Source organism: Heptranchias perlo, chromosome 12 (genome assembly GCF_035084215.1).
Source record: "Heptranchias perlo isolate sHepPer1 chromosome 12, sHepPer1.hap1, whole genome shotgun sequence".
Lineage (NCBI taxonomy): Eukaryota > Metazoa > Chordata > Chondrichthyes > Hexanchiformes > Hexanchidae > Heptranchias > Heptranchias perlo.
In genome coordinates this window covers 2,103,160-2,125,876 of record NC_090336.1, presented here as the reverse complement: position 1 = coordinate 2,125,876, position 22,717 = coordinate 2,103,160, and the positions used below count along the sequence as shown (strand labels likewise).

Here is a 22,717-nt window from a genome sequence, read left to right as displayed (position 1 = left end):
TGGTCTGGCCAAGGATTCAAAATGAACATCGAACTGAAGTAGAACTAATGATCAAAATTAAATTGGCTGGCATGGGAAAATTGGGGAAACAAAATCTGCTTGCTTTTAAAGGTAATAAAATGGAAAGTTTGCTAAGTTGCTGTATACCAATGCTCTGCCCAAGAGTGGCCTTTATTTTCCACTTTTAAGAATTCCTAAAACGTGCAATTGAAGTTTTTATCATTGATTTGTGTTCTAGGTCTACCGGATGCCATATTACGACAACTGTGTCCGAGATGCATGTGGTTGTGAACTGGTTGGGGATTGCGAGTGCCTCTGTGATGCTGTTGCAGTCTATGCTAAAGCATGCTTAGATGCTGGAGTCTGCATTGACTGGAGAACCCCTGACTTTTGCCGTAAGTCATTTTTATTACACAAATTCTTGAAGACAAAATTTCATAAGCAGAAATGAGAATAATAGTATTTTCTTTGGTAAAACTATTTGGACTCTGTGAATAATTAATTTTGTTATTAGAATTTTGCTATTGTAATGATTAATGGACAGAGGTAAATATGTGATGCACAGTAAAACATTTCCCTTTAGAAGAGGAAAAGCCCATTTTGGATATCTATCTATCTATCTCATTTATCTTTCAAATATTAAAAGTCTGGTGCATTGTGTGCACTATATGATTACAATAACCTTCCTTCCTGTGTCACACTTTTTCAGTCATGCTTTATATGTCAACATTTATAAGGTGTCAGCACTTCATCACATGTTGCTGATTGATTCAAAGTAAAACAGAAGTAAATCAAGACCGAACAGGTTGGGACTGTACAATTCCAAAGCGAGGGAAGTGCTTTGGAAAACTGCCAATCCCAAGTTAAGGACTTATAAAAACAGCTAATCCGAAATGACCAATCAGGAGAACCTACCAGTTAAAAAAAAAGGAAAAAATTGAATCACTCGAAACGTTTCTTGAAAAAAATTCTCTTCCATTTTTTTTCTCATCAACTCAAATTTTTAATTTAAAAATTAAGCTTTGAAATAAGATAATAAAAGAGCACACATTCCATAGTAATATGATTAAATCTACTCATTAAATTACCCTGTGTGTCATTTAATACCTTCCTCAGTTTTTACTTTAAGGCCTCAGTAGCCTCAAAGGTCTGGACTTTGACTGGATATTTTTTCCCCTGAACAGTTTAAAAGTTCCCAATCACACCTAAATATGTGCCATTTACAGCCTTTCTGAACATGCACCTGTAACCCCATGAGTTGATGTAGAAAGGTGTGTCCCTTCATCCTGTAAGGATTTAAGAGTTTCTCTGCTTTTTCCTAAAGATATTGAAACAAATTGGAGGTTAAATTCTCAAAGCTTCATGTGAGTTAGGTTTCACATTTAAAATATTAACGACTGCACCTTTTTCTATCGCAAACCGCTCAGTTAGAACAACACCAGTGATTAATATCTGTGGTTCTTTGTTAGAAAGCAAATAAAGAGAGAATCTCAGTGGAAAAGTTGAAGAGGATTTCAGTTTTTCAGTTTAGTTTTCAAGTGATTTAAACCCACTGCAATTATTAGAATTCTTTCTGATTGGCTAGAGTCAATGTCAATCATGCTAAGCCCCCTCCATCCTCATTTTATTTGCATATATAGTTTCAAAAATAAAACTTCATCTCCTGGACCATCTTTGGGGCTTGAGGATAAGTTTATTAAATGTAAGAATTTGGACACTACGTTAGCAATGACAGGGAAAGCAGTTGGGGGTGTGGCTGATGGGGTATATGGTGCCATGGACAGGTTAGGGAGGAGGCTGGCAGGTGGGAATGAAGTGGATGGATGGTCCCTGATAGTTCTAAAGAGGCCAAGGACAGTTTGGGTCCATTCTCCTCGGCCCCATTTCCTCACAAGACTACGAGACCCTGCCCCCCCCCACAACCCCCGGCATACTGCCTGATCTCAGGACCACCCCCAATAGTGTCAGACTCTGGCTCTATAATAGTGACCCCTCCCCAGTTCTCTTGGATCGCTGTTCAGTGCTCACAATCTACTAGTCTGTATGTCCAATGCTCCTGGACCCCTATATCACCCCACTGCTCCCAGTCAGCTGTCACAAAGCTCCCTGATGCCATAACTGCGTGCAATGCTCCCAGATGCTGGAACCTCCCTCCCAATCCTCTGATCCAAGTACCCTCTCGCAGTAGTTCCAGATCCATAAACCCACTCCTGTGTTCTCTGAATCACTCTCTGTTAGAACTAGACCCTTGGGCCCCGTAAAGATACTACAAGATCCTGAGACCTGATCTAGTAGCAACAGACCCCGAGCCCCCTTCCCAGTGATCCCAGATTTTAAGGCCTTTCCATTACTAATAATCAATACCCACTATGATACTTCTGAGCATAACACTCCTATTCTTGTAAAACCTCTGATGCACCATGAGCAATGCCAAGGGAGATCTGTTAGTAATATATTAAAGCTTTCGCATACATCACACATTTCTGTGTCAGCTTTCTTCCTATCACACCTTTGCTGTCATATTTTCTTGTCATATTTGGCTGATTGGCTCAAAGTAAAACAGCAGCAAATCAGATCTAATGAGGTAAGAATCATACAAACCGAATGCAAACCTGCTAAGGACCTATCAAACAGTCAACCCTCAACGTAATGTATCATAAGTCTTGTATAAGTGCACGCTTCTTGTAATTGTAAGCCTCAAGTCCATTCCACTTTGTTCTTCTGGCTGTCCTGGGTCCTGACATTACTGTGAGCTGGAAAGGGGTTTACGTTTCTGAAGTACTTTTGAGTGCATTTAATATTATTAAAAGTTATTAATATTTTGAAAGCATTCAAAAAATATTCAAACTGGTTCCTGTTTACAGTGTGGGACAGGTTTTTTTCCCCCCCTTTCGGGCATGTGGGCATCTCTGGTGACGCTGCCATTTATTGCCTGTCACTAGTTTTCCTGAGAAGGTGGTGATGGGCCTTCCTGCCTTTCGGAAATTTGACAGCAGCGGCCGACTCCTCTCTCCCACATGATGGGCTCGATGGAAAAGCTGGTCTTTCCCTGTCCTTCATTTTTGTATGTTTGGTAGTGGGGGGGGTGCAGAATCCTTATAGGCATTTCCTACAGCGCTTTATCACACTCTGGTAATCTCTGTATTATTCAAACAGCTGTGTTTGGTGAGTAAAAGCAGGGCTTTCCGTAGTGGGGAAGTCTTATAGATTTTTAAGCCTGGGGAGGGAGGGGAAAGTTCCTTTTTCACTCCTCTCTTCCTTCCCCTACCTGCCCCGTGCACCTGAATTTCCAAGCCCTGTGTTATCTCCGACTGCTTCGCCCTGCTTCCTTCTCTCCACCATTCCCACAATCCGAACGCTCCCTCCTACTGCCTCGAGCTTTCTGAGAGGTCATTGCATTCCCCACTCCTTGCTGCGTTCTTCCACCTGATTGCCCGTGCCTTCCACCCTTTCTGCTACCTCCTGCAGTCTCTTGCTGACCCCAATCTAATCCAGTCCGTGCTTTGACCACCAATCCCCCCCGTTTGCTCTTACCACTTTTCCCTGAATTCAACTCAGGCTACCTCCATTCTGAATCTAATAAACACAGTTTGGAATGGGGCACACTAAAGAAGAGAATACATCGGGTATTTTTTAATCAAAAGCAAAATACTGAAATAAAAACAGGAAATGCAAGAAATACTCAGCAGGTCAGGCAGCATCTGTGGAGAAAGAACCAGAGTTAAAGTTTGAGGCTGATGACCTTTCGTCAGAACTGGGAGATGTTAAAGGTTTAACAGTTTTTAAGCAAGTACAGAGCCAGGGAAAGTTGGGGGGGGGGGTGGGAAGGAGAGGGGAGGTGCTTTCACAAAAACTTTTTTTCTTCCTTTCATGTGTCAAGGACTGCAAGCTCCAACAACTCTTAGATACCAACGCCCCTCCTGATCCTTCTTCCCCTTTAATTTCCTCTGACCCCATCCCTCCTTCCAATCTCACCCTTAATCGTGTTTTCACTATCCCCTCTGATCTTCCCCTCTCTGACCCCGAACGATCAGTCCTCAGCTTCAACACCTTACGCCCCCACCTCAATGAATTTCGAGCTCAACTCGATGCTGAGCTCATCTTCCTTCGCCTCAGTGCCCACTTCTTTGGCCAGGAGTCTTCAGAATTCTCGTTCAACCTGGACCCCTCCCTCTGGCCTTTTAACCTCTCTTGATCTTTTTATTGGGAACTGCTGGCGTGACATGGGCTGTCTCAATCACTCCCCTCACTCACTCAAACCTCCCTCACTCACTCTAACCTCCCTCACTCACTCTAACCTCCCTCCCTCTGAACTTGTAGCATTCTGTTCTCTCAGGTCCAACTCTGACATTGTCATTAGACCTGCTGACCAGGGCGGTGCTGTTGTTGTTTGGTGAACAGGCCACTACCTTGCGGAGGCTGAATGCCAACTCACCGACGCCTCCTCCTACCTCCCCCCTGGACCATGACCCCACTGCCGAACATCAAACCATAGTTTCCCAGACCGTCACTGACCTCATCTCCTATGGAGATCTTCCTCCTCCAGCCTCCAGCCTCACAGTCCCCCAGTCTCGTACAGCCCGTTTCTACCTCCTTCCCAAGATCCACAAACAGGACTGCCCCGATAGACTCATTGTTTCAGCCTGTTCTTGCCCCATGGAACTTATTTCTTCCTATCTCGACTCTATTTTTTCTCCCCTTGTCCAGTCTCTTCTGACCTACATCTGCGACTCTTCTGATGCCCTCCGCCACTTTAACAGTTTCCAGTTCCCCGGCCCTAACCGTCTCCTTTTCACCATGGACGTCCAGCCCCTCTACACCTCCATCCCCCACCAGGACGGCCTGCGGGCCCTCCGCTTCTTCCTTGAATGGCGGCCCAACCAGTCCCCATCCACCACCACCCTCCTCCGCCTGGCTAAATTTGTTCTTACATTGAACAACTTCTCCTTTGACTCGACTCACTTCCTCCAAATATAAGGTGTCGCTATGGGAACCCGTATGGGTCCCAGCTATGCCTGCCTCCTTGTGGAATACATGGAAGATTCTTTGTTCTAGTTCTATTCAGGTCCCCTCCCTCACCTCTTTTTCCAGTATCGGTGCCATTTCCTGCTCACGTCCCGAACTGCAAAATCTAATCAACTTTGCTTCCAGTTTCCACCCTTCCCTCGCCTTCAAATGGTCCATCTCCGACTCTTCCCCCTCCCTTCCTCGACTTCTTCATCTCCATTTCTGGGGCTAGGCTGTCAACCAATATCGACTATAAGCCCACCGACTCCCACAACTACCATGATTAACTTCTTCCATCTCGCTTCCTGTGAGGACCCTATTCCATTCCCCCACTTTCCCCCATTCCATTTCTGCGTCTCCGTCAATCTGTTCCAACGATGCCACCTTCCACACCAGTGCTGCCGATATATCTTCCTTTTTCCTCAACCAAGGATTCCCCTCCACTGTAGTTTTACAGGGCCCTCGACCGCGTTCGTCCTATTTCCCACACTTCTGCCCTCACCCCTTCGCCTCCCTCCCAGAACCACACTAGGGTCCCCCTTGTCCTCACCTTCCACCCCACCAGCCTCCACTTTCAACGTATCATCCTCCACTATTTCCGCCATCTCCAGCACGATGCCACCACAAAGCGTATCTTCCCTTCCCCCTCCCCTTTCAGCATTCCGAAGGGACCGTTCCCTCCGTGACACCCTGATCCACTCTTCCATCACTCCGAACACCCAGTCCCCTTCCCATGGCACCTTCCCACACAAGAGCAGGAGATGCAACACCTGCCCTTTCTCCTCCTCCCTTCCCACCGTCCAGGGCCCCAAACACTCCTTCCAGATGAAACAGTGATTTACTTGTACTTCTTTCAATTTAGTACACTGTATTCACTGCTCACGATGCGTCGCCCCTACATTGGGGAGTCCAAACGCAGGTTGGGTGATCGCTTTTCTGAACACCTCCACTCAGTCCGCAAGTGTGACCCTGATCTGCCGGTCACTTGCCATTTTAATTCCCCATCCCACTCCCACCTCTCTGTCCTCGGCCTCTTACACTGTTCCAATGAAGCTCAACGGAAGCTCAAGGAACAGCACCTCATCTTTCGATTAGGCACTTTACTACCTTCTCGACTCAACACTGATTTCAATAACTTCAGATTATAACCACTGCTCCTATTTTTTTCGGACAGCAAATGTTGATGATGATTCTGATGTTGCCATTTACAGTTCATCTGGACCCATCTTTTGTTTCTTTACTTGTCCCATTACCACCCTCCTTGCCTTGCACCATCATCCCTTTTGTCATTTAATCACTCCTGCCCTCCACCCTATCAGACACCTTCCCTTTTGTTCTTTCCTCCCCTCCCTCCCCCCTTTCCCTGGCTCTGTATTTGCTTAAAACTGTTACACCTTTAACTTCTCCCAGTTCTGACGAAAGGTCATCGACCTGAAACGTTTACTCTGTTTCTTTCTCCACAGATGCTGCCTGACTTGCTGAGTATTTCCAGCATTTTCTGTTTTTATTTCGGTGTTTTTTTAATGATTGGCAGCAAACCTGCCCACTCATGGAGCACGTCAGGACTCACTGTTCGTAAGGCTTGCCCCTCCCTCCCATCAACGGGACTAAAACCCAGGAAAGCCTTTTCAAAATAACTGTCATTTTATTTTGTATAAGAACAGCAAAACAGTGTGAAGCATGAACTTTTAAACTATCTAACTATCAGGAAAAACAATCTAACTAGCTACATACATAACATACCATAAACAATAAAAGCCCGAGTACACTACATGTTACAAAAAGCCACCCCTACCTCAATTTGAGCCTCGGATGCCTCACTTCCAGTTGATCCTGGTCTCAGTGCCACAGATCCCCCTGTTCTTGGTCTCAGTGCTACCAGGGAGACCTCCTCTCAGTCTGAGCCCCGGTAGTGTCTTCACACTCTCAGTTCGAAATGCCTCCAATGCCTGCTTTGCTGTTCCCAGTTGTTAGTTAACAGGAGACCAATCCCCTTCCATCGCACCTTCAATTGGGTCTTATGTCTCTTTCCATCCCAGTTCGAGCTTCCACTTTGCTCGAAGGCTCTGCTTCCTCACCAAGTATTGCATTCCTCCCTGATTGCATCACTACTTTCCTGTACTCCGTTCTGTATCCAACTCAGAGGGAGTTTGAGTGAGAGAGAGAAATGGAAAGAGAGATGTGAGAGTGTTTAACTGGTTACTACCCACTGTATTCACTTAGAGCAACAGAAACTAAAGATGGGACAGACACTAAATAACTTCCTGCTCAGAAACTGTAAAATACAAACAGTCCCTGCTCGCTTGTTGGAACTGGCAAAACTTAGAGCAACAGAAAGTAAAGTTTGCAGACAGGCCCGAGGGGCTGAATGATCTATTCCAGTTCCTATATTCCTGTGTGAAGTACAATATTTCGGAGACTCGATACCAGATAGGCACCAATCAGACACATGATTGATTCTGATCGAAGCAAAGAACAAAATGTAACGAATCAAACCTCCTGGTTTTAATTTTTAGGCTATGTCCTCTGGTCCTAGACTCTCCAACCAGCAGAAATAGTTTCTCTCTATCTACCCTATCAGTTCCCCTTAATATCTTGAAAACTTCAATCAAATCACCCCTTAATCTTCTAAATTCCAGGGAATACAACCCCAATTTGTGTAATCTCTCCTCGTAACTTAACCCTTGAAGTCCGGGTATCATTCTAGTAAACCTACGCTGCACTCCCTCCAAGGCCAATATGTCCTTCCGAAGGTGCAGTGCTCAGAACTGCTCACAGTACTCCAGGTGCGGTCTAACCAGGATTTTGTATAGCTGTAGGATAACTTCTGCCCCCTTGTACTCCAGTCCTCCAGATATAGAGGCCAGCATTCCATTAGCCTTTTTGATTTTTATCTGGGCTGCGGCCTACCTGCCCCCTCAACCCGATTACCTCTCCTTGTTAGTAGTGGTTGGGCTAAGGGCCACTCTCCCCAAGCACTACCCATGACCTCTAACCCCTGACTTCACGATCACAGCCGCCCTTCCTTGGTCATTGGATTTCTCAGCCAATGTATCCTCAGCACTCACCTGAGAAACCCGGACAAAATATTTACAAACAATTAAAGTGATTATACTGCACTAATATCTGTATACATCTTATTAAAGATCCAAGGGGTGATTTTCAACTTCACTGTCTGGGCAGTAACCTGGCGAAGTGGTTCGCCCACCTGGTGTAGAATCTGCCTAATTTTAATTCTATTGAAGTCCTTATTTTGAACATTAGGAAGTTCAGTTACTGAGATAAACAAATGGCAGATCGAAGGTTTTCAGATGAAAAATTCTCAAAAAGCATTTTGAGTGATTTGTGAGGAAAAGCTGTGTACAGTTCTGGTCACCCTATTATAGAAAGGATATTATTAAACTAGAAAGAGTGCAGAAAAGATTTACTAGGATGCTACCGGGACTTGATGGTTTGACTTATAGGGAGAGGTTGGATAGGCTGAGACTTTTTTCCCTGGAGAGTAGGAGGTTAAGGAGTGATCTTATAGAAGTCTATAAAATAATGAGGGGCACAGATAAGGTAGATGGTCAAAATCTTTTCCCAAAGGTAGGGGAGTCTATAACGAGGGGGCATAGATTTAAGGTGAAAGGGGAGAGATACAAAAGGGTCCAGAGGGGCAATTTTTTCACTCAAAGGTGGTGAGTGTCTGGAACGAGCTGCCAGAGGCAGTAGTGGAGGCGGGTACAATTTTGTCTTTTAAAAAGCATTTGGACAGTTACATGGGTAAGATGGGTATAGAGGGATATGGGCCAAGTGCAGGCAATTGGGACTAGCTTAGTGGTATAAACTGGGGGACATGGACATGTTGGGCCGAAGGGCCTGTTTCCATGTTGTAAACTTCTATGATTCTATGATTCTAAAAGTGTGACAAAAGTGGTGACAACAGGAAGTAAAGTTTTGTCGACGGGAAGTGCAACAAACGTAAGATTTTTGATAAGATACCGATAGGTTGCTGTTGAAAATGCAGTTAAAAAATCTTTTGAAGGAATGTTTTTGTACATATAAAATATGGAAACTGCATAATGCGATGAACTTTTGAGTGTCTTATGAAATAATATTTTTTAATGGAAATTGATGTTCATCAAAGACTGTGTGAGTCATTAATAGCACAAAACATTCTGCCTTTCTGCTCCTGGTGTATGTTGGGAGTGTATATCAGGAAACTGTGCCTCCCCAGTCTGTCATTTTCTGTCCATTAATTTTAGGAAGCAGAAAATTTGCAGTTTAATGCTTTAAAGCAGAAAAATAAAAACAGAAAGCAGCTGAAAATGGGGAAGGTGGTACTGGGGGCTCCTAAAGGTGAAAAGTGTACTGCAGACACGATGGGACGAGGTCGAGAGGAAAGACTTTGGGGCTGTTCGACTGCTCGCACCATATTGCCAAATTCCAACAACCCCCCATTATGCTCCAAAACCCTCTCCTCAGTCCTGCACCATGACCCCAAGACCCCAAACACCCCCTCCCCACTCAGACCCTATAGTCCCTTCACAGTGCTCACAAATACCTTGATTGCATTCCCAGCGCTCCCTAATCCCAGAATTGCCTCAGTGCTCCCAGACCCTGAGACCCTACTCCCAATGCTCCTAAAATCCCAGAAGCAGCCCGTTCTCTAATGTTCCTGGCATACCCTCTCTGTGCTCCCGGCCCCCTCCCTTAAAATACTCCCGGCCCCTGAAATCACATCTCAGTGCTGTGAGATTCAGGGCCACCATCCCAGTGTTCACAGATTTCTAGGCCAAGGACGTCCAATCCTGATAAATGAAATTCCCTGGTGATACTATTTAGCATAACACTCCTGTTCTTATAAAACTTGTGACTCACCATGAGCAATGTCACAGCAGATCTGCTCAGACGTATAATAAAAATATCGACACAAGGTGGACAGTCTTGAGAGTTTAAATCAAGTGCTTCAACATTTATTTTAATGCGTCTCGTCTCATTTATGCCATACAGGAAAGGTTACATTCTTAATCTGCATTATCACACTTACTTTCATTAGTCTGACAGCCTAAGGTACACAGATTCTTGGGATAACTTCACTAAAATCAAACCTGCATAGTTTTTAAACTGAATAATTTCGATGCCTTGACTTTTAACAATGCCAGCACAAATTTGTAATCGTCCATTTACAAATAGATAAAGTTGCTTCTATTGATATATTTTGACAGGACGTTAGATTGCACAGAATTTGGTAAGATAAATTAACACAATGAACTGAGAATGTCGAGCTGCACAGAATTAGACTTTTAATAGAGTATATCTAAGGTTATGGTCACAAGTAAATCAGCACAGAATCACATTTACAACAATTGTCCAACTAAAGTATATTCTTAGACAGTGACAGGTGCAGCATATTTCAATTATCTGGTAATGTGAATTAAGAAATTTTAGTGAAACAGCACATCTGGAACACTAAAAAGGATCATAAAGTATCAAAGCAACTATTGGAATACACACCTGATCAAAACTTGAACACGGTATAAGTTCTGTGCGACACAAAGTTTGGTCATTCCACAAAATATTATGGTTTGCTTCCTGCCAAAAGCACAGTCATCCACAAAATTGTCAGTTGTATTTAGCACAGAGAAGAGTTGCATTGGAACATCTGGCTTAGTTGTGAGTCCCATTAGCAAACGGCACATAACTACATGCCATCAACTTCCTCCCATTATGTCTGCAGCACTGGTGGTGCTAGTTCCTCAATGTTCATCTGCTCATTGGATCTACTCGATTAGGCAGCCAGGCTTGGGCTGATAAATGGCAAGTAACATTCGCGCCAGACAAGTGCCAGGCAATGACCATCTCCAACAAGAGAGAGTCTAACCACCTCCCCTTGACATTCAACGGCATTACCATCGCCGAATCCCCCACCATCAACATCCTGGGAGTCACCATTGACCAGAAACTTAACTGGACCAGCCATATAAATACTGTGGCTACAAGAGCAGGTCAGAGGCTGGGTATTCTGTGGTGAATGACTCACCTCCTGACTCCCCAAAGCCTTTCCACCATCTACAAGTCAGGACTGTGATGGAATACTCTCCACTTGCCTGGATGAGTGCAGCTCCAACAACACTCAAGGAGCTCGACACCATCCAGGGCAATGCAGCCCGCTTGATTGGCACCCCATCCACCACCCTAAACATTCACTCCCTTCACCACCAGCACACAGTGGCTGCAGTGTTTACCATCCACAGGATGCACTGCAGCAACTCACCAAGGCTTCTTCGACAGCACCTCCCAAACCCGCGACCTCTACCACCTAGAAGGACAAGAGCAGCAGGCACATGGGAACAACACCACCTGCACGTTCCCCTCCAAGTCACACAGCATCCCAACTTGGAAATATATCGCCTTTCCTTCATCGTTGCTGGGTCAAAATCCTGGAACTCCCTTCCTAACAGCACTGTGGGAGAACCTTCACCACACGGACTGCAGCGGTTCAAGAAGGCGGCTCACCACCACCTTCTCAAGGGCAATTAGGGTTGGGCAATAAATGCCGTCCTCGCCAGCGATGCCCACATCCCGTGAACGACTAAAAAAAAGGCCCCTTCACTCTTGCACTAACAGCAGCATTGTTCCACACACAATCAAGAATTTCAGTGTCAGTAAGGAAAGACAATGGATTCAAAATACACATCTGCTGTCAATTGCAACAGCAGACTCATGCCCTCAAAGAGATCCACTCCTTCAGATTTGGCAATCGGTGCAGGGATGGTATCCTTGACTGTCAGATGCAGCTGTGTCCTCCACTGGTGGGATTAATTTACAGTGACCGAAGCAGTTAACAATGGAATCTGCTTCACTTTCTCCGATAATGAATGGATCCTGTCAATTTCCAGCAGAACATCCAACATGGTGCATGGTAATCACTGCTCACACCAAACATTTCTTGTATTGCTGTTTCATTGCATAAATCACACCAGTCTATACTGGCTGGATCACTAACAAATGCTCCATCACATTTAGACACAGACAGTTCTCATTGAGCCCCACAGCTGTCAACTATCAAGGAGACTTTACTACCTTGTGACGTCATACTTCAAAGTGACAAAGCCACGATTCAGAAAGAGCACCAGTTATTCACGCCTTTTTATTGTTTCTGTAGGTTTTAAGCAGAGTGACAACACCACAAAACATTGGAATTCCTAATCAGCAGCAGCGTTCCTTTTCCCCAGTCACTCCAGCACAAACTGGTAATTCATTGCTTGGCCCCTACCTGAACATTTTTCATTCTTCAAAGTTACCCTGCTGCTTGAGTGCTACTTGTCAAAAATGCCAGATTCATCAGCGTTGAAGATATCTTCAATCTCCAAACGAGATAACGTTTCAGGAGTTGTATCACATACCGAGTTTTCAATGCTTCCAGTGGGAGCATCGCTTGCCTGTGTGTACCTGGACTTGGTCGTGCGGCGGTTTTTGAAACAGCTAATCGACGATGTCAATCAGGGTCAGTTTCAAATTATGAAGCAGATTCATCTGCCTTTTGCAGTAAGATGAAGCCTTATAGCTCAGGAAGGCGAGCTGCTCAAGCCTGATTGAACCAGCTCAGCAAAGCTGAAATGACGACAGGACGAGCTGAGATGTGCATCCTTTTTTTGGCTGCAAAAGATCCGCTAAGTGGAGAGAGTGGTGGGAGGGTTGTTACATTTCTGTCCCACAACTTCCCTCAGTTCTCCTGGGTGCTGTGCTTTTCCTTCCCATGTTCTCAAACTGTCTCCACGAGATGTGCACTGCGTTCAGATGAGGTTGGGTTACCACACTGAGCTACCTGATGTTCATCATGGGCTCGATGCCAATAAAGCAACGGATTTCACTGGTCAGGGCTCATTTACGATGAGAATCTGAACTCGTGTTGGGGGGTATAGTTAATACAAAGGAAGAATGCATTAAAATGCAAGAAGACATTAATAAACTTGCAGAATGGGCGTGGAATTGGCAAATGAATTTCAATATAGATAAGAGTGAGGTGGTGCATTTTGGTAGGAAGGATAAGGAGTCTAGATGGGATAGAGGAGCAGAGGGATCTGGGGGTACAGATACACAAATCACTAAAAGTAGCGACACAGGTTAATAAGGCCATAAAAAAGGCAAATCAAGCACTGGGGTTCGTTTCTAGAAGGATAGACTTGAAAAGCAGAGAAGTTATGTTAAACTTGTATAGAACCTTGGTTAGACCACACTTGGAGTATTGTGCACAGTTCTGGTCTCCATATTATAAAAAGGATATAGAGGCATTGGAGAAGGTGCAAAAAAGATTCACAAGGATGATACCAGAACTGAGAGGATATACCTATCAGCAAAGACTGAACAGGCTGGGGCTCTTTTCTCCAGAAAAGAGAAGACTGAGGGGTGACCTGATTGAGGTCTTTAAGATAATGAAAGGGTTTGATAGGATAGAGATAATGTTTCTACTTGTGGGAGAGTCCAAAGCTAGAGGTCATAAATATAAAATAGTCGCTAATAAATCCAATAGAGAATTCAGAAGAACCTTCTTTACCCAGAGAGAGGTAAGAATGTGGAACTCGCTACCACAAGGAGTAGTTGAGGTGAATAGCATAGATGCATTTAAGGGGAAGCGAGATAAACACATGAGGGAGAAAGGAATGGATGGATATGCTGATAGGGTGAGATGAAGTAGGGAGAGAGGAGGCTGGTGTGAATCATAAACACCGGCATAGACCAGTTGGGCCGACTGGCCTGTTTCTGTGCTGTAGTCTCGATGAAACTCAATGAGTTGCCTAATAATTCAAATTAAGAGGTATGAATTAAACAACGGACTGTCAATGCATTTTCAATCGGATGTATTTTTTCCTCTAGATTTCAACACAAATTATCAGACCAATTGAGTAAAGCAGCTTTGAGCTAAGAGTAGACGATATTGTACTTTACTGTGCACCAGTTTATTCATGGAAAGATTACCAGTATTAACAAAACTGTCTCTTGATTAAAAGCATATTGTGCTTGAATTAATACTGTACTTTTTTCAAGCAGATGAAGGTAAATCTGTAGATATATCCACAGCATGCTTTAAAATAGCACTTCCATAATTTACTCAATTTCCTAGTCTTTGACCTTGCCTAAAATGAAAGGGCTTGGAATAATATGCTGAACATCTGTGGGGAGAAAAAGATTAAAAGATATAAAAGTAAAAGAAATCCTAATGCTGGGAATCTAAAAATAAAACAGATAGGGCCAGAATTTACTGTCAAAATAACAGTGAGGCTAACAGTGCTCACCGTTATACATGCACAAATCACACAGCAACTTCAGGCGAGGGCAGATACGAGGTTAAACCCGAAAATCCGGAAGTTGCTGTCCAAGATGCGTCCCTCCGCCATTAGCTTCCCAAAAATGGCATCACGCTGACTGACTCACCATTCAAATGCATTGAATGGCGTGAAGTTCCTGTATTTGCATGTTAAACGCAAACTAAACTTGCCACAGAAAGTTAGGGCTTGTCCTTTTCAGTCGAAGTATCCTTTTTAATGGCTTGATAAGTCTTAATTACTGCCAAATAACCTCTCTGGCACTGAAAATTAACTTTTACAAGTGTGGAGTCTCATTCCTTCACCTTTTAATTGTTGTTGGAGATTTTTTTGAAAATTGAAATTAATTTTTTTTCACTTTTTCGTTGGGTCTCTTTTATCTCTCTCTCTCTCTTAATCCAATCTTTCTGTCCGTCTCATAGAATGATAGAATCATAGAATGGTTACAGCTTAGAAGGAGGCGATTCGGCCCATTGAGTCCGTGCCGGCTCTCTGTAAGAGCAATCCAGCTAGTCCCACCCTCTGCCCTTTCCCCGTAGCCCTGCAAATTTTTTCTCTTCAAGTAGCAACATAAGAACATAGGAACAGGAGGAGGCCATTCAGCCCCTCGTGCCTGCTCCGCCATTTGATAAGATCATGGCTGATCTGTGATCTAACTCCATATACCTGCCTTTGGCCCATATCCCTTCATACTTATCCAATTCCCTTTTGAAGGCCATAATTGAATCTGCCTCCACCACCCCTCAGGCAGTTCATTCCAGATCCTAACCACTCACCCACCTCGTGTTGCTTTTGGTTCTTTTGCCAATCACCTTAAATCTATGTTCTCTGGTTCTTGACCCTTCCACCAATGGGAACAGTTCCTCTCTACCTATTCGTCTAGACCTTTCATAATTTTGAACACCACTATAAAATCTCCTCTCAACCTTCTCTGCTCTAAGGAGAACAACCCCAGCTTCTCCAGTCTATTCACGTAACTGAAGTCCTTCATCCCTGGAATCATTCTAGTAAACCTCCTCTGCACCCTCTCTTAAGGCCTTCACATCCTCCCTAAAGTGCGGTGCCCAGAACTAGACACAATAGTCCATGTTGTGGCCAAAACAGTATTTTAGCAAGGTTCATCATGACTTCCTTGCTTTTGTACCCTACGCCACTATTTATAAAGCCCAGGATCTCGTACGCTTTTTTAACTGCTTCCTCAACCTGCCCTGCCACCTTCAACGATTTGTGCACATATACCCCCAGATCTCTCTGTTCCTGAACCCCTTTTAGAATTTACCCTTTAGTTTATATTGCCTCTCTTCACTCTTTCTACCAAAATGTATCACTTCGCACTTTTCTGCATTAAATTTCATCTGCCACGTGTCCGCCCATTCTACCAGCCTGTCTATATCCTCTTGAAGTCTATCACTATCCTCCTCACTATTTACAACACTTCCAAGTTTTGTGTCATCTGCAAATTTTGAAATTGTGCCCTGTACACCCAAGCCTAAGTCATTAATATATATCAAAAAAAGCAGTGGTCCTAGTACTGACCCCTGGGGAACACCACTGTACACCTCCCTCCAGTCCGAAAAACAACCGTTCACCACTACTCTCTGTTTCCTGTCACTTAGCCAATTTTGTATCCATGCTGCTACTGCCCCCTTTTATTCCATGGGCTTCAACTTTGATGACAAGCATATTATGCGGCACTTTATCAAACACCTTTTGAAAGTCCATATACACCACATCAACTCCATTGCCCTTATCGAGCCTCTCTGTTACCTCATCAAAAAACTCAATCAAGTTAATTAAACACAATTTTCCTTTATCAAATCCATGGTGGCTTTCCTTAATTAATCCCCAGTTCTCCAAGTGAGTATTAATTCTGTCCCGGATTATCGTTTCTAAAAGTTTCCCCACCACCGAGGTTAAACTGACTGGCCTATAGTTGCTGGGTTTATCCTTAAGAACACCCTTTTTTTGAACAAGGTTGTAACATTTGCAATTCTCCAGTCCTCTGACACCACTCCTGTATCTAAGGATGATTGGAAGATTATGGCCAGTAACTCCGCAATTTCCACCCTTACTTCCCTCAGCAACCTAGGATGCATCCCATCCGGACCGGGTGACTTATCTACTTTAAGTATAACTAGCCTTTCTAGTACCTCCTCTTTATCAATTTTTAGTCCATCCAGTATCTCAACTACCTCTTCTGTTACTGTGACTGTCACAGCATCTTCTTCCTTGGTAAAGACAGATGCAAAATATTCATTTAATACCTCAGCCATGCCCTCTGCCTCCATGAGTAGATCTCCATTTTGGTCCCTAATCGGTCCCACCCCTCCTCTTACTATCCATTTACTATTTATATGGCTATTGAAGACTTTTGGATTCCCTTTTATGTTAGCCACCAGTCTATTCTCATATTCTCTCTTTGCCCCTCTTATTTCCTTTTTCACTTCTCCTTTGACCTTTCTATATTCAGCCTGGTTCTAACTTATGTTATCAGCCTGACATCTATCATACACCCCTTTTTTCTGCTTCATCTTACTCTCTATCTCTTTCGTCATCCAGGGAGCTCTGGCTTTAGTTGCCCTACCTTTCCCCCTCGTGGGAATGTACCTAGACTGTACCCGAACCATCTCCTCTTTAAAGGCCGCCCGTTGTTCAATTACAGTTTTGCCTGCCAATCTTTGATTCCAATTTACCCAGGCCACATCCATTCTCATCCCACTGAAATTGGCCCTCCTCCAATTGAGTACTTTTACTCTAGAGTGGTCCGTGTCCTTTTCCATAGTTAATCTAAACCTTATGATACTATGATCACTGTTCCCTAAATGTTCCCCCACTGACACTTGCTCCGCTTGACCTGCTCATTCCCCAGAACTAGATCCAGCAATGCCTCCTTGCTCATTGGGCCGGAAACATAATGATCAAGGAAGTTCTCCTGAACACACTTCAGAAATACCTCCCCTTCTCTGCCCTTTACACTATTACTATCTCAGTCTATATTAGGATAGTTGAAGTCCCCCATTATCACTACTCTATGGCACTTGCACCTCTCTGTAATTTCCCTGCAAATTTGCTCCTCTATATCCTTCCCACTAGTTGGTGGCCTATAGAATACACCCAGTAGTGTAATGGCACCTCTATTGTTTCTTAACTCTAACCAAATAGATTCTGTCCTTGACCCCTCCAGGACATCCTCCCTCTCCAGCACTGCAATATTCTCCTTAATCAATACTGCCACCCCCCCTCCTTTCTTTTCTTCCCTATCTTTCCTGAACACCTTGTATCTAGGAATATTTAGGTCCCAATCCTGCCCTTTTTTGAGCCTGGTCTCTGTTATCCCCACAACATCATATTCCCATGTGGCTATTTGCACCTGCAGCTCACCAACCTTGTTAACCACTCTTCGTGCGTTTATACACATGCACTGCAAACCTATCTTAGATCTTCTTGTACTCTCCCTTAGTCTGATCCCATCTAATACTGTACTATTTCTTACTCTAGTGCTATCTGTCTCTCCCAATCCTTTGTGCACCTTGTTTCTCCTTTCCTGGTGCCCATCCCCCTGCCAAATTAGTTTAAACCCTCCCCTAGCGAACCTCTCTGTGAGGACATTGGTCCCATGAGGTGCAACCCCTCTGGCCTGTACAGGTCCCACCTCCACCAGAACTGGTCTCAATGCCCCAGGAATCTAAAGCCCTCCCTCCTGCACCATCTCTCCAGCCATGCATTCATCTGCTCTATCCTCCTATTTCTATATTCACTAGCACGTGGCATTGGCAGTAATCCTGAAATTACTAGCTTTGAGGTCCTGCTTTTTAATTTCTTCCCTGGCTCCCTAAAATCTGCCTGTAGGAACTCATCCCTCTTTCTACATATTTTCATTGATACTGTTATGGACCAAGACCTCTGGCTGTTCACCTTCCCCCTCCAGAATGTTCTGCAGCCGCTCAGTGACATCCTTAATCCTGGCACCAGGGAGGCAACATACCATCCTGGAATCACGTCTGCGGCCGCAGAAACGCCCATCTGTTCCCCTATCACTGTTGCTCTCCTGACCTTTCTCCTCCCCACTGTACAGCTGAGCCACCCATGGTGCTGTGGACTTGGCTGTAGCTGCACTCCCCAGAGGAACCCTCTCCCCCACCAGAATACCGGCTGGGGAGCGAGTTGCACTCAGGGTACTCCTGCACTACCTGCCTGGTCCTTCTTGTCTGTCTGGCGGTCACCCAGTCCCTCTCTGCCTGCACTCTCTTAAGCTGCGGGGTGACCACCTCCTGAAATGTGCTATCCACGTAGCTCTCAGCCTCGCAGATGCACTGCAGTGACGCCAGCTGCTGCTCAAGGTCCGAAAACCAGAGCACAAGCTCCTCCAGCTGATGACACTTCCTGCACCTGTGGTTGTCCAGGACATGAGATGGGTCCTGGAGATCCCACATGGCGCAGGATTAACATTCAACGGGACTGAGGTGCCCTGCCATACTTTATTTATTAGATTAATAAAACAAAAATAAACTAACGACTTCAAAAATAAACACTCACCAGTCAGCTCCTTTCCTTGTGCTAATATCACTTTGGGTTTTTTTCTCCCTGATGTTTGGGCTCTTGCGCTCTCCCGCTATCCCGCTCTTGCTCTTCTTCTTCTTCTTCTTCTCCTTCTCCTTCTTCTCCTCCTCCTCCGTTCTCAGGCCTTTGACTCCCCCCTCTTTGATAGGCCGCTCTCCTGCTCTCCTCCTCTGACTCCCCCCTCTTCTATAGGCCGCTCTCCTGCTCTCCTCCTCCTCTGACTCCCCCCTCTTTTATAGGCCGCTCTCCTGCTCTCCTCCTCCTCTGACTCCCCCCTCTTTTATAGGCCACTCTCCTCCTCCTCCTCCTCCTCTGACTCCCCCCTCTTTCATAGGCCGCTCTCCTCCTCCTCCTCCTCTGAATCCCCCCTCTTTTATAGGCCGCTCTCCTGCTCTCCTCCTCCTCTGACTCCCCCCTCTTTCATAGGCCACTCTCCTCCTCCTCCTCCTCCTCTGACTCCCCCCTCTTTCATAGGCCGCTCTCCTCCTCCTCCTCTGAATCCCCCCTCTTTTATAGGCCGCTCTCCTGCTCTCCTCCTCCTCTGACTCCCCCCTCTTTCATAGGCCGCTCTCCTCCTCCTCCTCCTCTGACTCCCCCCTCTTTCATAGGCCGCTCTCCTCCTCCTCCTCCTCCGACTCCCCCCTCTTTTATAGGCCGCTCTCCTGCTCTCCTCCTCCTCTGACTCCCCCCTCTTTTATAGGCCGCTCTCCTGCTCTCCTCCTCCTCTGACTCCCCCCTCTTCTATAGGCCGCTCTCCTGCTCTCCTCCTCCTCTGACTCCCCCCTCTTTCATAGGCCGCTCTCCTCCTCCTCCTCCTCTGACTCCCCCCTCTTTCATAGGCCGCTCTCCTCCTCCTCCTCCTCTGACTCCCCCCTCTTTTATAGGCCGCTCTCCCGCTCTCCTCCTCCTCTGACTCCCCCCTCTTTTATAGGCCGCTCTCCTCCTCCTCCTCCTCTGACTCCCCCCTCTTTTATAGGCCGCTCTCCTGCTCTCCTCCTCTGACTCCCCCCTCTTTTATAGGCCGCTCTCCTCCTCCTCCTCCTCTGACTCCCCCCTCTTTTATAGGCCGCTCTCCTGCTCTCCTCCTCCTCTGACTCCCCCCTCTTTTATCGGCCGCTCTCCTGCTCTCCTCCTCTGACTCCCCCCTCTTTTATAGGCCACTCTCCTCCTCCTCCTCCTCCTCTGACTCCCCCCTCTTTCATAGGCCGCTCTCCTCCTCCTCCTCCTCTGACTCCCCCCTCTTTTATAGGCCGCTCTCCTCCTCCTCCTCCTCCTCCGACTCCCCCCTCTTTTATAGGCCGCTCTCCTCCTCCTCTGACTCCCCCCTCTTTTATCGGCCGCTCTCCTCCTCCTCCTCCTCCTCTGACTCCCCCCTCTTTCATAGGCCGCTCTCCTCCTCCTCCTCCTCTGACTCCCCCCTCTTTTATAGGCCGCTCTCCTCCTCCTCCTCCTCTGACTCCCCCCTCTTTTATAGGCCGCTCTCCTCCTCCTCCTCCTCTGACTCCCCCCTCTTTTATCGGCCGCTCTCCTCCTCCTCCTCCTCTGACTCCCCCCTCTTTTATAGGCCGCTCTCCTGCTCTCCTCCTCCTCTGACTCCCCCCTCTTTTATCGGCCGCTCTCCTGCTCTCCTCCTCCTCTGACTCCCCCCTCTTTTATCGGCCGCTCTCCTGCTCTCCTCCTCCAACTCCCCCCTCTTTTATAGGCCGCTCTCCTCCTCCTCCTCCTCCTCCTCCGACTCCCCCCTCTTTTATAGGCCGCTCCTCCTCCTCCTCCTCTGACTCCCCCCTCTTTTATAGGCCGCTCTCCTGCTCTCCTCCTCTGACTCCCCCCTCTTTTATAGGCCGCTCTCCTCCTCCTCCTCCTCTGACTCCCCCCTCTTTTATCGGCCGCTCTCCTGCTCTCCTCCTCCTCCAACTCCCTCCTCTTTTATCGGCCGCTCTCCTGCTCTCCTCCTCCTCTGACTCCCCCCTCTTTTATAGGCCGCTCTCCTGCTCTCCTCCTCCTCTGACTCCCCCCTCTTTTATAGGCCGCTCTCCTGCTCTCCTCCTCCTCTGACTCCCCCCTCTTTTATAGGCCGCTCTCCTGCTCTCCTCCTCCTCTGACTCCCCCCTCTTTTATCGGCCGCTCTCCCGCTCTCCTCCTCCTCTGACTCCCCCCTCTTTTATCGGCCGCTCTCCTGCTCTCCTCCTCTGACTCCCCCCTCTTTTATCGGCCGCTCTCCCGCTCTCCTCCTCCTCTGACTCCCCCCTCTTTTATCGGCCGCTCTCCTGCTCTCCTCCTCCTCTGACTCCCCCCTCTTTTATCGGCCGCTCTCCTCCTCCTCCTCCTCTGACTCCCCCCTCTTTTATCGGCCGCTCTCCCGCTCTCCTCCTCCTCTGACTCCCCCCTCTTTTATCGGCCGCTCTCCTCCTCCTCCTCCTCTGACTCCCCCCTCTTTTATCGGCCGCTCTCCTGCTCTCCTCCTCTGACTCCCCCCTCTTTTATAGGCCGCTCTCCTGCTCTCCTCCTCTGACTCCCCCCTCTTTTATAGGCCGCTCTCCTGCTCTCCTCCTCCTCTGACTCCCCCCTCTTTTATCGGCCGCTCTCCTCCTCCTCCTCCTCTGACTCCCCCCTCTTTTATCGGCCGCTCTCCTCCTCCTCCTCCTCTGACTCCCCCCTCTTTTATCGGCCGCTCTCCCGCTCTCCTCCTCCTCTGACTCCCCCCTCTTTTATCGGCCGCTCTCCTGCTCTCCTCCTCTGACTCCCCCCTCTTTTATCGGCCGCTCTCCCGCTCTCCTCCTCCTCTGACTCCCCCCTCTTTTATCGGCCGCTCTCCTGCTCTCCTCCTCCTCTGACTCCCCCCTCTTTTATCGGCCGCTCTCCTGATCTCCTCCTCTGCCACCGTTGCCACTGCTCACTTTATTTCGCTTTCTGTACCTGATTTGACATTGTATTCACTAATCTAACTTCCCCTTCCTATTTCAGACTCTGCGCTGTTCATTACCAATTCTTCAATCTGATTGGTTATGGAGGTACACAGTTGCTTGCCCTGTTCACACAGTTCCCAGCTGCCCTGTAGAATGCGTCACACCGCTTCGCTCTCCCGCTGACGGGAATTTGCCGCGCAAAAGCTCATGGAATTAAAGAGGCCCCGGTCAGTGTAATGAACAGCGGGCACCGTTCGCTCACTGGCTACAGTATATTCTGGCCCATAATGGTGGCAATACACAGCAGGTTTATCGCATCTGAAAAAGAGCTGTCCTGAATAAAGGTCTTGACCCAATCTGTTATTTACATGTTTTTTTTTTGCTGTAGATAAAAAAGGAGACTGTTTGAAATAATGAATATGAATCATTTTCAATTTATTTCAGCGGTGTACTGTGACTATTTCAATTCACACAAGGTGGACTCTGTCATGGGTGAATATACTCGAAATACCACTCGAAATTTCACAACTCGGTGGCATTATCAGCCATGTTTGTGTCCTGACAACGTGTACACCTTCGGAAAGTTCAATATGGAGGGTAAGGGCATCGATTATCTGTTAAATGAGGATGAACTATTCGCCAAGATTAGAGAAGCTTAAGCCTTACAGTCTAGAAAGAGGAGGCCGAATTGAAGTAAGATTTTCATTTGTTCTTGAACTTAAATCAATATCATCAGGTATTTATTGAACTTAAATCAGTATCATCAGGTATTTATTGAACTTAAATCAATATCATCAGGTATTTATTGAACTTAAATCAATATCATCAGGTATTTATTGAACTTAAATCAATATCATCAGGTATTTATTGAACTTAAATCAATATCATCAGGTATTATTGAACTTAAATCAATATCATCAGGTATTTATTGAA

General features: G+C 46.2%; 1 protein-coding gene across 1 annotated transcript in view; it reads left to right on the top strand.

Moving 5' to 3' along the window:
* LOC137328115 (mucin-6-like) overlaps positions 1 to 22,314 on the top strand; it is a gene marked incomplete at its 3' end in the record, with an annotated part of 43,710 nt that extends 21,396 nt beyond the window's left edge. The window contains exons 5-6 of the mRNA XM_067994295.1: positions 239 to 395; positions 22,229 to 22,314. Coding sequence (XP_067850396.1) covers positions 239 to 395; positions 22,229 to 22,314 — 243 coding nt within the window. The remainder of the gene's footprint in view (positions 1 to 238; positions 396 to 22,228) is intronic.
* Between the last annotated feature and the right edge of the window lie 403 nt (positions 22,315 to 22,717).